Source organism: Caloenas nicobarica, chromosome 12 (genome assembly GCF_036013445.1).
Source record: "Caloenas nicobarica isolate bCalNic1 chromosome 12, bCalNic1.hap1, whole genome shotgun sequence".
NCBI classification, from domain to species: Eukaryota; Metazoa; Chordata; class Aves; order Columbiformes; family Columbidae; genus Caloenas; species Caloenas nicobarica.
The window spans coordinates 2595449-2609336 of record NC_088256.1 but is presented as its reverse complement, the minus strand read 5'-3'; the positions used below and the strand labels follow the sequence as shown (position 1 = coordinate 2609336).

At 64.0% G+C, this 13888-nt stretch overlaps 1 protein-coding gene across 3 annotated transcripts; it reads left to right on the top strand.

The window, feature by feature from the left end:
* Positions 1-4719: 4719 nt before the first annotated feature.
* On the top strand, positions 4720-11284 carry KLF8 (KLF transcription factor 8). Of its 3 annotated transcripts, none has more exons than XM_065643220.1 (5): positions 4720-4792; positions 7866-8415; positions 8999-9125; positions 9242-9375; positions 10383-11284. In XM_065643220.1, the coding sequence occupies exons 1-5, from the start codon at positions 4766-4768 to the stop codon at positions 10562-10564; spliced, it is 1020 nt and encodes a 339-aa protein (XP_065499292.1). In that variant the 5' UTR covers positions 4720-4765; the 3' UTR covers positions 10565-11284. The 3 variants fall into 3 exon arrangements, with proteins under 3 accessions (XP_065499292.1, XP_065499291.1, XP_065499290.1); XM_065643219.1 differs by lacking the exon at positions 4720-4792 and adding an exon at positions 7237-7400 and having other exon boundaries at positions 9023-9125; XM_065643218.1 differs by lacking the exon at positions 4720-4792 and adding an exon at positions 7237-7400.
* Positions 11285-13888: the final 2604 nt, after the last annotated feature.

Below are 13888 nucleotides of genomic sequence, written 5' to 3'. Positions count from 1 at the left end.
AGCGCCGGTGAGCAGAGCAAGAGGACGAGTTGCTGCTGATCTGGATGTTGTCGGAGCCTTGGGACTATCACCTCCAAAGAATTATTGGGAGTGGTTCTGCTTGCAGCTGTCACAGCTCAGGAGAGCAGAAGATGGCTCGTGGCCGCAGTTCCAGCGCAGACTGACGCACCTTCTGCTGCCAGGACGTTTCCACGGCAGGCAGCTGTTCCTGCAAGAGACGGGGGGATGGACGGTGGGAAATGCCGCCTTATTTCTGTGGTTACAAGGAGTTCCCTCAGGGTTTTTTTGGGGAGGATAAACTGCTCAGCATGTGTAACTGGGATAATGTTAAGGGGGGGGAAATGTGGGGTGGAGGAGCAGGTACCAAACCACTGTGAAGGACGAGTGGTGCGATAGCTGATGGGGACCCAAACCCTGTGTGCAGGTAGCCTGGCTTGCTGAAGCCTCTCTGGGGCCAGCGGTATGATGGTCGTAGTTAAAGTCCTGCTGTTCTCTGTCACTGCAAATCTGTTTTCCTAAAGAACGTGTATTTTGGGGGCTATTTTGAAATCAACACTTCCCTTTTGCTCCCTGGCAAGCAATCACCAGCAGCGTGGATGCAAATATGCAGGTGGCTTCAAGACAACCGCCTTACCATTTTTAAGAGTACGGTGTCGTGTTTTGGTTGTCTCCAAAAAGCAAATCTCGGGGGCTTTTTTGGGGTTGGCCGCTGCCAGCAGAGATGAGTGTCCAGCTGTGCTGGGCAGGTCCTTCCAGTGGTCGCTGTGAGCTGGGACTGAGCTCCTTGGATGTGTCCAGTGGGTGACGGGGGTTCTGCAGGATGGTTTCCAGTTCCCTGTCAATAGCCTTGCTCAGCGTAATTGTGGCTTGTGGGTGCCCCCAAGTAGCACCTGCACCATCCCTAAGGGCCCGGAGTTCAGAAGATCTTGCGTCCAGGTCACATAGGGCCTCTGGGAAGTGGCTTTTGACCAGATGCAGGATCTTCCCCATACGTGAGATGAGGAAGGGATAATTTGGGGTGTTAAAGAAAATATGGTGCTGCATCTCAAAATTGTGGGCAAGGCCCCATCTCTTTGTCCATTGTCCTGCTCCAGGCAGGTGCTGGGAATTAGCTCTGACTGGCCTGAGAATTTGGCATCTCCCAGAATTTGGTTTCCTACCCAAGAGCCCTGTTCCACTTTGTGATCACCCTCAAGGTTTTTAAATGAATAATAAAAATCCACATATCGGAGCTTCCCATGCTGCAGCTCGGGCCCTTGCCTCTTCTGTCACCACCCGCCTGCAGGAACAGTCTGGCTCTTCCCTGTGCCCTCCTGATAAGGACTTGCAGGCAGCAGCGAGAGCCCCCGAGCTGCCCTGGCACGCTCGGCCTCTCCTCACACCTCCTGACTGAGCTCTGGTATCTCCATGCCTGCTTCGCTTGTACTAGGGAGCCCCAAACTGGGCACTGGCTCCAGCTGTGGTCTCAAAAGTGCCAAGCAGAGAGGAATAGTCACCTCCTCCATAACCAGTGCCCACTGGGACTTCCCAATGCTCATGCCAACCCTTGGAATCCAATAATTCCTTCAGTTTTTCCACCTCGTCATCCATTTTTTCCATACATTTCTCAAGAAGACCATGTCTATGTCAGTGCTCAGCACATCAAGAACAAAGTGCGGTGCATAAAGTTGGGCTGGAAGGAGACCCGCACTTGGAGCGATGCAGCTGAGCCCACCCAAAGCACTGGATGAAGCCACAGCTCCAAGAAGCAGGTGCTGTGGTGGGGATGGATCATCTCCCTGCAGAGCCAAAGCGCGTTGTGTGAGCAGCTCCATACGGCTGGACCTCGAGACGCCAGCGGTGGTGGATCGGGTTCATCGGGGAGGAGAGAGGCAGGATGGTGCGTTGCCAGGATCCCGTGGGTTTTATTTTGTGGAATCACTGAATGGCATCTGTAGTCAACCTTGAAAGCGGAGACGTGGAGCTACCGACCTTGGTTTAATGATTGAATTGAGGAGGGATCTGGTCTTCAACGCAGAGCTCCTTGCCTCAGGGTGCTGGGTGAACAGCAAAACGCACCCATTTCTGGAGCAAAGCGTGGCGTCGAAGCACCAAGACGAGCTCGGCGGCAGAGGGGACATCCCTCACCTGCAGCCTGGTGGTTGGTGGGTGTCCCCACGGACCTGGATTCCGTCTTAATGCTGAAACCAACAGTGCTGCTCTTGGAGCCGAAAGGCCGGTGGTGTGGGAGTAAAAACGCTTGGGGCTTCACGTGCCCATTGCTGCAGCAAAGCTCAAGGGACCACTCGGCACATAGACACGTGTGGCCCCTTTCCCGGGGGGCTGTCCCCATCCTTCCCTCCTCCGCTCTGTGTGTGCACCCCCCGCGCCCCCGGCCCGGGACACCCTGCCCAAGGGGGGTGAGCACGGGCGAAGGCTTTGGCTCTTCTCAAGGTAAATAATTTTGGGATCCAACGCCCTTCCTCTTCGATGAAGAAAAGGATGAGCCAATGCCCCATGTCTTGTGGGTGCAGCGAAAGCACAAGTTAATTTTTCTGCCTGTGGAAACTCAGCAGGAGGCTCAGGAAAGGGGGTGACTCAGTAAATAAACATGGGGTGACCCCCAGCCCCTCCAGCTCCAGCCTGGGGGTGGAGCAGCTGGAGATGCTGTGGGGCTGGGACCCCCTGGAGCTGCAGAGCCCCCCAGCACCAGCATGACCCCCTGCCCGGGGCTCCTTGTCCGACCCTTCCTGCCCAAAGTCGTCCTAGAAGATGTGCAGCTGCCGGGGAGAGTGGGAGGGGGTGCAGCCCAGCCCCCCCAAACGCTGGCAGGCAGCTGCAGGCACTACATCCCGCTTGGGCTGGTGTTTTTTCCCAGGGCTGAGTTTCAGTAGTGGGAGCTCTGGGGACAGGGACCCGCTGCCTCCCTCCCCCTTTTTCCTGTCTCTTTTGGGAGGGTTACTTGGCATTTCAGGACTTGCAGCTGGTCCTTCAACTCGGTGGGGGTCAGGGTGGGGGTCCCTTGGGCGCAGCACCTGCTCTCGCTGCCTGGCTCTGTCCCCAAAAAGCTTTTCTGGTCCCTAAAATCTTTCTAGCTCTGGGGAAGGCGAGAGGCAGAGCTTGGCCAAGGGGTGCCCGTGCCCATGGAGGTGAGGGGGCGCCCCATGCGGGCTCAGCCCTGTGCCTTCCCCATACACATTTTCTAGGGGAGATTTTGCTTTTTTTTTGAAAAAAAAAAAAGGGGGGGTGAGGGGGGGTAGATTTAGTCCCGCTCCTGGCTGAGCCGCGGCAGCCGGGTGAAGGCAGAGTGTCACCGGGGGTCCCCGTCCTCCCCTCCCGGTTGACGTGTGGCAGCTCCGCGTTGGCGTGGAGCAGCTGCAGCTTCAGCCAAGGTCACCGCCAAGGTGGCCGTGACCCGCTCCTCCGAGTCGTGCCTGGAGGGGACAGCGCCGGTGGGGGTCACCCGGCCCCGCGCTCGCTGTCCCCCCGCCCTGCCCCATGGGGCCGCTGGTGGCAGCGCCCCCCACACGGGGTGGATCTGCAGGCGGGTTTCAGCTCCGAGGGGTTCGCTGGAGAAATGGGGACCCCAAGTGAGGGGGGACAGGACACCCTGAGGATGGGGGGCGCCCTGCTGGGAGCTGCAAGGTCAAACGGCAGCGCTGAGGGCGGGGGGGCAGCGGTGCCTGTCACTGTCCCTGCGCCGGTGTGGTCACTGCTGGGGGCTCAGGGAGCGTTGGGTGGGGGTCAGGCTGAGGGGTGGCCCAGCGGCAGGTCCGGGGGGGCTCCTTCCATGTGAGGTCCCTGCATCTGAGGGGGGGGCGGCCAGGAGCGGCCCCTGGAGCAGGTCTGGCCCCACTGTCGCCACCCCGGCCAGGGAGGGTCCCCATCCCTGGTCCTGCCCCCGTCCCCATCAGCCTTTTCCCACCCAACACCTCAGCCCCGGGCCCCCCGGAGACCCCCAGAAGGAGCTGGGGGACTCGCTGCCCCCCCCCCTCCCCCGTGTGAACCCCTTGGGGAGGCGTCCCCAGGGCCCCAACCCCTTAGGACTCAACCTGCCCCCCCCGGCAGAGCCGCTGGAGCAGAGGGGGTGCCGAGGGGGTGCTCGGAGCAGGACAGGTATTTGAGGGGGTTACACGGGCGGTGGGGGCGCGTGGGCAGGCGGGCAGGGCTGCAGGCAGCAGCCGCCCCACCGCCCGCCGTGGGAACGTCCCCCCGGGGGCCGCATCGTGACCCTGGCCCCCCCAGGGCACCCATGGGTGCTCGGCCTGGGGTTTTGGGGTCCTCCGTGCCCCTATGGGGTGTGGGGTGCAGTGCAGGGGGATGTTCCCCCTCCCATCACCCGCGGGCGGGGGGACCCCGCCCCAAATGGGGGTCTCTGCCCCCCCTCCACTGCTGAACACGAGTTCGCCAGGTCTCAGCCCCTCCAGCAACACGTCCCTCTCTCCCACCCCGAATTAAGGGGGGCCCCGCGTGGGGTGCGTGGGGGGACGGGAGCAGGTGGGGGAGCCCCCCTCCCCAAAGCCTGTATCTGTTTCCATGGCAACGCCGGATGCGAGGGGAGCCGCCCATTGGCTGCTGCTGATGTCACCGCAGGGCGGGGCACCCCTTGATTATTTTTTCTTTTTTTTTTTTTTTTGGGGGGGGGGGGGGGAGGTGTGGTGCCCCCACCCAAAAATGGGTGGGGGAGGGGAGCTCCGCCCCGCGCGGCCCCGCCCCTCCCCGCCCGTGGGGCCCCACCCGCCCCACCCGGCACCGCCCCGGGGCAGCGGCGACGGCGGCAGCGGGGATGCGCTCGGAGGAGACGCGGGGGAAAGTGAGTGAGTGGGGCCTGGAGCGGGACCGACCAGGGCCGGGGAGAACCCGCGGGCGCGACCGCTCCCATCTCGCGTGGGCTCTTAAAGGGGCAGCGCCCGGGGGTGGGATCGGACCTGCTGGGGGGGACATTGTGGCAGCGCGGGGCCCGGCGGGGGGGGGGGGGAGGGGGAGGGAAGGGCGGGGGGGGCGGTTCCGCCCCCCCCGCCCTTCCCTCCCCCTCCCCCCCCCCCCGCCGGGCCCCGCGTGGGCCCCCCCGCCCGTGGCCTCTTCCGGGGCGGGCGCCACCGCGCGCTTGGGAGGTCACGGTGCGGGGGGGCCGCGGGGGGGGGGGGAGGCGAGGGGCGACGTCGCGGCGCGCGCCCCGCCCCGCCCTTCCCTCCCCCCCCCCCTCCCTCCCACGCCCTTTGCTCTTAAAGGGCCCGACCCACTTCATGCGTTTCGTGCGTCCCCCCCCGCCCCGGGCTGCTTGTGGAACGGGTCTGCGTGGGGCTGAGCCCCCCCCCACTCGCCTATGGTCCTGCGTGGGGGGGTGGGTGTGGATCCTCGGTCCCCCCCTCCCCGAGCATCCCGGGTGGCCGCTGCCAGAGGGTGGAGCGGGGAGGAAATTCCTCGGGGGGGTGTGACGGCGGCGGGGTGTGCCCCCCCCCCACGCCCACGGGTGGAGGACACAGACCCGGGGGGGGGACACACACACAGGACACAGGGACCTGCCCGCGTTTTCCTGTGCCTGCCCTCCCCCAAGGTCACTCCGTGGTTTGGGGACACCCCACATCTCTCCCGGAGCTGTTTTAGGGCAAAAAGGGGGGGCACTATTTATTCCCAAATGGGGGGGGGGGGTGCACAGCGGCTCCCCGACATCGGGACTTGCGCGGGGGCTGGGGGGGTCCCGTCAGCCCCCCCCGCCTGGCTGGGTTTCGGGTGTTCCTGGGCTGAGCACGGAGAAACTCAGCTCAGTGATGAAAGACCAGGGGGGTGCGGGGGGGGCAGCGAGGCTGGATTTGGGGGGGCAGACCCCACTGCCACATGTCTCACCCCTCAGCCCCGTGAGGCTTTGGGTTCAAGGCCCCCCCCCTGTAAAGTGGGGCGGGGGGGGTTGCCCCTTTCTTCCCCCCTCCTCTCCCCCTAATAAGTTGGTTTGTGGGGACCCCCCAGGTGTGAGGGGGTGAGTGTGGGTCTGGGGGGGTGCGCTGGGGTTGGGGATCCCCAGCCAGGGGGGAGGGGGCGGCTGCGTGGTCCTCTGGGGGTTGTCCCCGGGGGGAGGGTGCCTGGATGTGGGTGTGTTTGGGGGTGCCCTGGCCGGGGGGGGCGTTTTGGGGGTCCTGGTGATGTGTGTGTGTTGGGGGGTCCTTGGCTGAGTGTGGAGTGTTTGGGGGGGGGGTCCCTGTGTGTGGGGGAGTGTTTTGGGGGTCCTGATGATTTGTGAGCGTGCCTGTGTTTTGGGGCTCCCTGGCTTTGTGTGGGGGTATTGGAGGGGGTCCTGGCTGGGAGTGGGGGTGTTTTGGGGGGGTCACTGGCTGAGTATGTGTTGGGGGTGTCCCCGGCTGAATATGAGGGTACTGGGGGGACTCTGGCTCTGTGTGGGGTGTTTGGGGGGGTCCCTGGCAGTGTGTGAGGGGGTTTGGGGGGGTCCCTGGTGACTTGTGTGGGTTTGGAGGGTCCCTGGCTGTGTGGGGGGTAGTTTGGGGGGGTGCCTGGCTGAGCGTGTATTGGGGGGTCTCCAGCTGAATATGTGGGTACTGGGGGGTCCCTGGCTCTGTGTGTGGAGGTGTTTGGGGGGGGGTCTGTGGCGGGGGTGTTTTGGGGGTCCTGGCAGAATGTGGGTCTGTTTGAGGTTTGGGGGGGGTGCCTCTGGCCGTGGGTGTGTGTTTTAGGGCCCCCCCCATCTGCGTGCGAGGGCTGGGAGGCTCCGGGCCGTGTGTGTGTGTGCAGGGTGTGTGCGCTGGGTGTGGCCGGGGCGGGGCCGGGCCGCGCGTGTCCGCGTGTGTGTGTGAGTGTGCGTGGGGGGCTCGGTGTGCCAGTCCCGGGGGGGGAAGGTCTCTGCTTGCAGGCAGGTATGTGCAGGGGGGGCCCCGGCCGGGGCGGGGGGCGCTGGCGGGGGTGTCAGTGCTGGGGTGATGAAGTGCTACTTTACGGGGGTGTCCCCCGCGGCGTCCGCGTGCTGGGCACCCCCACGCGTGGACGGAGGGACCCCCGCGGGGGGGGTGGGGGGGCGGTGGTGCCGGGGCTCCCTGTCGTCGCGTGCGTGTTTGCGGGGGGGCCCCCTTGGTTCCGCGCGTACTGGGGCACGGCGTGTGTGCAGCGTTTTGGGGGGATGGGACGGGTGGAGGTGTCCCGGGTGGGGCCCTCCCCGGGTGCCTCCCGCGGGGGCCGGGCCGGGCCGGGCCCGCAGCCCCTCCCTGCCGCGGCGGGGCCCTTTTAAAGAGCTCCACCCCGGGCCGAGCCAGGGTGGAGCCGCGGGGCCGTTCACACCTCTCGCTCGGCTCGGCCCGGAGCGGCTCGGCTCGGCTCGGCTCGGCCGGTGAAGCGCGGCGGGGAGCATGATCCTGCCCGCGGAGGGGATGAGCGCCGCGCACCCGCGGAGGAGCCCCCCCCGCGCCGCCGGGGCGGTGAGTGACCCGCTGCCGCGCCCGCTCCACCCCGCCCGGGGGAGGGGGAGGGTTCGCGCGGCGGCGGCGGCGGCGGCGCGGCCCCTTTAAGGCGCGGGGGAGGGGAGGGCGGTGCGGCGCGCCACCGCCCCGCGGGGGCCCCGCCCCCTGCCCGCCCCGCCCGGAGGGGCGCGGGGGGGGCGCGCGCCGCGGGGCGGGGCCGGCCAACGGCACAAAGGCGTGCGGGGGCGGGGCCTGCTTCCCGCCTTCGGCTCGCGCCCGGCCAAACCGTCGTGACGGCCGGTCCGCCCCGCCCCGCCCCGCCCCGCCCCGCCGGGGGCTCTCGGCGTCCCGCACCCCGCTGGCACCGTGGCGCCCGCCGCGCCCCTGCCGCTGGTTGGGGTGAGGCCGCCGAAAGCCCTTGCCCCCCTCCCCGCCCCGTGCCTCAGTTTCCCCGCCCGCTCACGGCCCGCGGGTGTTTTGCAGGGCCCGGGGAAGGCGACGCCCGCCATGAGTTCGTCGGCGCTGCTGGCTGAGGGCCCCCTCGACCCCCCGGTGCTGCTGGCCGACATCAAGACGGAGCCCCCCGAGGAGCTGCTGGCCAGCGACTGCGGCCAGCCCCAGGCCGAGCCCGTCGACCTCTCCCTGAACAAGTCCAAGGTGGCGGCAGCAGCCTCGGCCCCGCCGCCGCCCGCCCCCGCCTCGGTCCAGTCCTCCCCTTTGCTGGTGGCTCCCCCCCTGCCCGCTCCCACCACCGTCTCCATCTCGCCCTCGGGCCTCAGCTCCACCTCGGCCATCCCCGCCGTGCTGTCGCCCGGCTCCATCCTGGCGTCCACGCAGGGCAGCGGCGGGCAGCAGATCCTCCACGTCATCCACACCATCCCCTCCGTCAACCTGCCCAGCAAGATGGGCAACCTGCAGACCATCCCCGTGGTGGTCCAGTCCCTCCCCGTCGTCTACACCACCATGCCCACCGACGGCGTCACCGCCATCACCGTACCCCTCATTGGGGGGGACGGCAAGAACGCTGGGTCTGGTAAGGGCGCGTGGCCGGGAAACCCTGAAATTTCGGAGAGGAGGGTCCTGGAGCAGCACCCCTGAAGGATATCCAATTTGGCCACCCTGGAGTGTCCCCCCACCCACCATCTGCCTCCACAAATCTGCCACCTTCACCCAAAGCCCCCCCCAGGCCGTGCCCCCAGGAGGACACAGGTGGGGCAGGGGACATGCCGGCTGTCGCCCGTCCCGCTGCTGGCAGCCTGCCTGCCCTTCCCGCTGCCCGCGGCTCTGGTTTCAGTTCAGATGCACCGCCCCTCCGTCTCCTTCCCCAGGACATTCCCACCTTACCCAGAGTGGGGGAACTTGGATCTCCCCTCTGCTGGGCAGGCAGCCCAAAGGGGTGCGCCCCGGAGTTATGCCTCCTCCCCCGTATCTCTGTGCCCCATGGCGCAGGGACCTTCTCCATCTCCCCGGTCTTATTTTATTTTTTTGGGGAGGGAGCAACATTTGGGGCTCTGTGGGAGCAGTTGTCGCTCTGGTGTGGGGGTGGGTTTTTTGGGGGGAGGTGTCTCTGTTCTCTGCTCACAAGCCTCACCCCCTCCCTCCTTGTTTCTCAATAGCTTTTCTTTCCCGCCCCCCACCAGTGAAAATTGACCCGGGCTCCATGTACCCCATGACCATGAGCAGCGACAGCGAGGACAGCACCTCTGAGAGCGGCCCAGCCCCTTTCCAGGACCTCCAGAGAGAGTGAGTCTCACCAGATGTGTGTCCCCCTCCTTGTCCCCCCCCGGCTGCGTCCCCAGGTGCTCTGTGGGGTCCGTGGGTGCAGGGCCATGCTCTCCATCTCTCCGTCCTCCTGGCAGGCCAGTGGCGAGGGGGCAGCGAGCCGATTCCCCCGACTTGAAGAAGCGGCGCATCCACCAGTGTGACTTTGATGGCTGCAATAAGGTCTACACCAAAAGCTCCCACCTCAAAGCTCACCGGCGGATACACACGGGTAGGGGCCAAGGCTGCACACTGCCCTGCCCAGGAGGGTCGTCAGGATCGGCACCCTGGTGGTCTGGGGACACCCAGGGATGGGCTGTGGGGACAATGGTCATCCGTCCCTGCGCTCAGGGAAGGTGTTTGGGGGTGCTGGCACCCTGTGCCGGGATTGGGCTGCCTCTTTGGGGGTGCTGCCAAGGGCTGACGGGGTGGCCTTTGAGGGCTTGGGAGTCTTTAGGGGTGCTGGCAGCCTGTGTTGGGTTGGAGAGGCTTTTGGGGGCTCAGGGGGACCCTTTGGGGTTGCTGGCACCCTGTGCTAGATACTGGAGGTGCCCCTTGGAGTCTCAGGGTAGCCCTTTAGGGGTGCTGGCACCCTTTTCCAGGAGCTGGGGTGTCCTTTTGGTGTTTGAGGAGGCCCTTTGGGGATGCTGGCACTCTTTGTCAGGGACTTGGCAGCTCAGGGTGGCCCTTTGGGGGTGCTGGCACCCTCTCCCAGGGTTTGTGGAGGTCCCTGGGGGCTGGGGGGAACTTTGGGAGCAGTGCAGGCCTTAGGGGACACTTGGGCTCTGTGCCGGCCGTTGGGGATGCTGGTACTCAAGGCCATGCCCTTGGGACTTTCCTGCCCCCCGCCCCAGGTCTGGTTAGGGGGTGCTCCCTTGGGTGGCCCTGCTGGGGCCCCCCCGCCGCCCCCCAGTGCCTTGGGGTCCCTTTGCCAGGGGGGCACCCCCTGGGCTGGCACCCTGGGACACTGTGGGGTGCCGCTGCGCCAGGCCCTGGGGAGGACAGGGGTGCTGCTGCTACGGTCACATGCAGGGTGCAGGGCACCCCCTCCCACCCACGCTTCTGGTGACGCCCACGGGCTGTGCTGGGTACGTGCCGGGGTAGGCGAGGGCTGGTGCAGAGATGCTGAGGCGTTCGCATGGCCGTGGCCACCCCGCTGTGGCCGAGAAACCTGCTGTTGTCTGTAAGCGGGTGCTGGTGATTCTGGCGGTGCTGACCCCTCTCTGCTCCCCGGTGCAGGTGAGAAGCCCTACAAATGCACCTGGGAAGGCTGCACCTGGAAGTTCGCCCGCTCCGATGAGCTGACCCGGCACTTCCGCAAGCACACGGGCATCAAGCCCTTCCGCTGCTCGGACTGCGACCGCAGCTTCTCCCGCTCCGACCACCTGGCCCTTCACCGCCGGCGGCACATCATGATGTGAGCCCCGGTGCACCTGGCTGGGATGGGGAGGGGACAGCAGAAGATGGGGGTGCGTCCACCCCTGCTCCTCCGCGTGCGGTGGATGGACTGCAGGAGTGGAGAAGCTGAGCTCTGCCTGGCAGCAAGTGAACTGTGGCCGCTCCAGGAGCCCCACCGATGCAAGATGTAAAAAGCTGGTTTCCGGACTGGTCCTCCTTCTCCCTTGCTCCCATTTCTTGTTTTTCCTGGGCTTCTCCTTCCCCTTCGCAACGGCTGGAGGCTCCTCCTTGACTCCTCACCTGGGATTCACCCAGCAGTGGCCTCCAAACCTGCGCATCTGCCTCTTCAGCCTCTTACCCATCTCCATCCTGTGTGCTCGCTGTCCCCTGCCCCACTCCCAGTCCCCGGGGACAGAATCTGGGAGCCACAGCAAGGACAGAAGCCAGGGGGAGGCTCTGTCATCGCCGTCATGCAATAGCTGTTGGCCTCTTTCCTCCTTGGAAGCCGCTGCCTCTCCATCCCCAGCCACTGTGTGTCCCTGTCCCCACAGGACAAGGCACCCTGGCGCATCACCTCCCTCCGCATCCTTTGGCACGTGCTGGGCTTCACCAGAGGTGCTGGGAACACGCAGGAGGGCCGGGAAGGAAAGAAAAAGCAAGAAGCGGGGGGGGAAAGCCACCCACCCATCAGCAAACCACAAACAAGATCACCACCACCAAAAAAAAGGGAAACTTTTGCGGAACATGGAACTGTGATTTTTTGGAGTTTTAAGGGGGGGTGGGGGGATGTGGGCCACCAGGTCTTGGTTTTTTTTGAAGACTCTGGGACAGTTGAACCATTTCTAAGTTAAAAAGGCATACTGTGGCCGCACGCTTTTCTTTTTAATTGTAATGATTATTTTGTGGGGTCCCCCCCAGCTACTGTGGGGGCAGCCCCGCTCTTGTGCTGGGAGGGTGGCAGGATTTGGGGTTGGAGCTTTGGGACTGCTGGGTGGTGGGAAGGGTGATGGGGGGGCTGTGACACCCCCCACCCCAACCAGTACCTGTGGGGCTAGTTGGATGTGGGGGGAGATAACCAAAAGCTCTCTTTCAACCCATGCCTTTGGCTGGGAGTTGCTAGGCTGCTTGGGGAGGGGGGAACCGGTGTGTGGAGGGTCTGGGTGGGGGGCAGAGACCCCCCGGTCCCTGAAAACGACTGACAGATATTTGGGAAATTACTTTTCCTTTCTGTTTCTATCCACTGTCCGAGGTGTTTCATGGGACAGAGCTTGTCCCTGGCCCCGTGGTGTCTCCCGACCTTCTTGGTGCTGGGCATGGCTGAGGACGGGTCTTCGTGGTGGCCGGTCACCAGTGGTGTTCCCCAGGGCTCGGTACCGGGGCAGTTCTGTTTAATCTCCTTGTCAATGATCTGGACAAGGAGATCAAGTGCACCCTCAGTCATTTTGCAGATGACACCACGTTTGGGGAGTGTTGATCTGCTGGAGGGTGGGAAGGCCGTATAGAGGGATCTGGACCAGCTGGATCGCTGGGCTGAGGCCAGTTGTCTGAGGTTCAACAAGGCCAAGTGCCGGGTCCTGCACTTGGGTCACAACAACCCCATGAACGCTACAGGCTGGGGAAGAGCAGCTGGAAAGTGCCTGGGGGAAAAGGATCTGGGGGTGTTGGTGACAGCAGCTGAACATGAGCCAGCATGTGCCCAGGTGGCCAAAAAGGCCACCAGCATCCTGGCTTGTACCAGCACTGGTGTGGCCAGCAGGCCCAGGGCAGTGACTGTCCCCTGGAGGTGAGGCCAAACCTCAAATCCTCGGGTCAGTTTTAGGCCCCTCACGCCAAGAAAGCCCTTGAGGTGCTGGAGCGAGTTGAGAGAAGGGAACGGAGCTGGTGAGGGGTCTGGAGCAGAAGTGTGATGGGAGCGGCTGAGGGAGCTGGGGGTTCAGCTGGAGAACAGGAGCTGAGGGGAGACCTTCTGATCTCTGACCTGCCTGAAAGGAGCTTGGAGCCAGGGGGGGTCGGGCTCTGCTCCCCAGGAACAAGCGCCAGGACCAGAGGAAACGGCCTCAAGTTGCGCCAGGGGAGGCTGAGGTTGGATCTGGGGAACAATTTCTTCCCCAAAGGGCTGTGGGGCATTGGAACAGGCTGCCCAGGGCAGTGCTGGAGTCACCATCCCTGGAGGAGCTGAACAGATGTGGAGATTTGGTGCTTGGGGACATGGTTTAGTGGTGGACTTGGCAATGTTGGGTTAGCGGTTGGACTTGATGATCTTAATGGTAATTTCCAACCTAAACGACTTTATAATTTTGGCCAGGTCTGTGTGTCCCTGTCCCGCCGCGTGTCCCCTCCCACAGCCGTGCTCTCCAGCTGATTTGGCTTCTCCTGGGGCTGCACCCCTGTGTCCTTCACCCAGCACAGCCTCAGATCCTCCCAGGAACCACCGGCCTAAAGAAGGCGAGAAACCCCAAAGAGGGAGGCTGTGAACACCCCTGAGATTTGGGGGCTGTTCTGTTCCTCCGAGGCTTAGGGGTCAGCACTGCTGGTGGCCCCACAGGACCCCCAGAGCCGGGGACTCATTTTGTCCCCCCCGCTGTTTTCCAAGCCCCGGGGCAGGGGTTGTGTTTCTGTTTTCCTTTTTGTTGTTAAAAAAACCCCAAACAAACCAACAACAAAAAACCAAGACACCACAACATGCAATTTTAAACTCTCGAGCTGTGATATTTATACGAAAAGTGTTTGAAGTTTTTTCTACGCAGGAATAATATTGAAAGTGGATGAGTTTCCTCTGTGTGTGTCTTGCTTGGCCGCAACGGTGGGGCAGGGAGAGGGACCGGGGCACGGCTCCACTGTGCCAGGAGCAGAGGGGTGAACTTGGCAAAACGATTTTTTTTTTTTTTTTCTTTTGGTTTAATAATCTCCCCTTTCCCAGGAACTGAAGACATTTCAAAGCTGCGGGAAAATGTGGCTTTTCCTTCCTCTTAAACATCTCCGGGGGATGCTCCCCGGCACCTTGGCCTGCCTTTGGCTTCCGTGCGATGGAGGGGGCTCCCCTCGCCGTGACCCCCTCATCCACTGCTGCGGCACCCCCAAACTGCCTCCCTGACCCCCTGGGGCAGAGCACGGGGATGAAGAACCCTGCGAGGTGGCAGGGAAGGGGGCTGGTGTCGTCCCCCAACATCCTCCCCTCCTGCCGTAGCTCCTGCTGTGATCTGTTGGCTATGTGGTTTGTTAAAAATGACTTTTTAAAGGAAAAAATGACTTTTAAAGCAGCTTGGGCGAATACTCCCCAGACACCTGGTAGCAGGTGATGGTTTTCCAGGGAGACACATTGCTCTGGAGCCACCATGGAAGCGGCT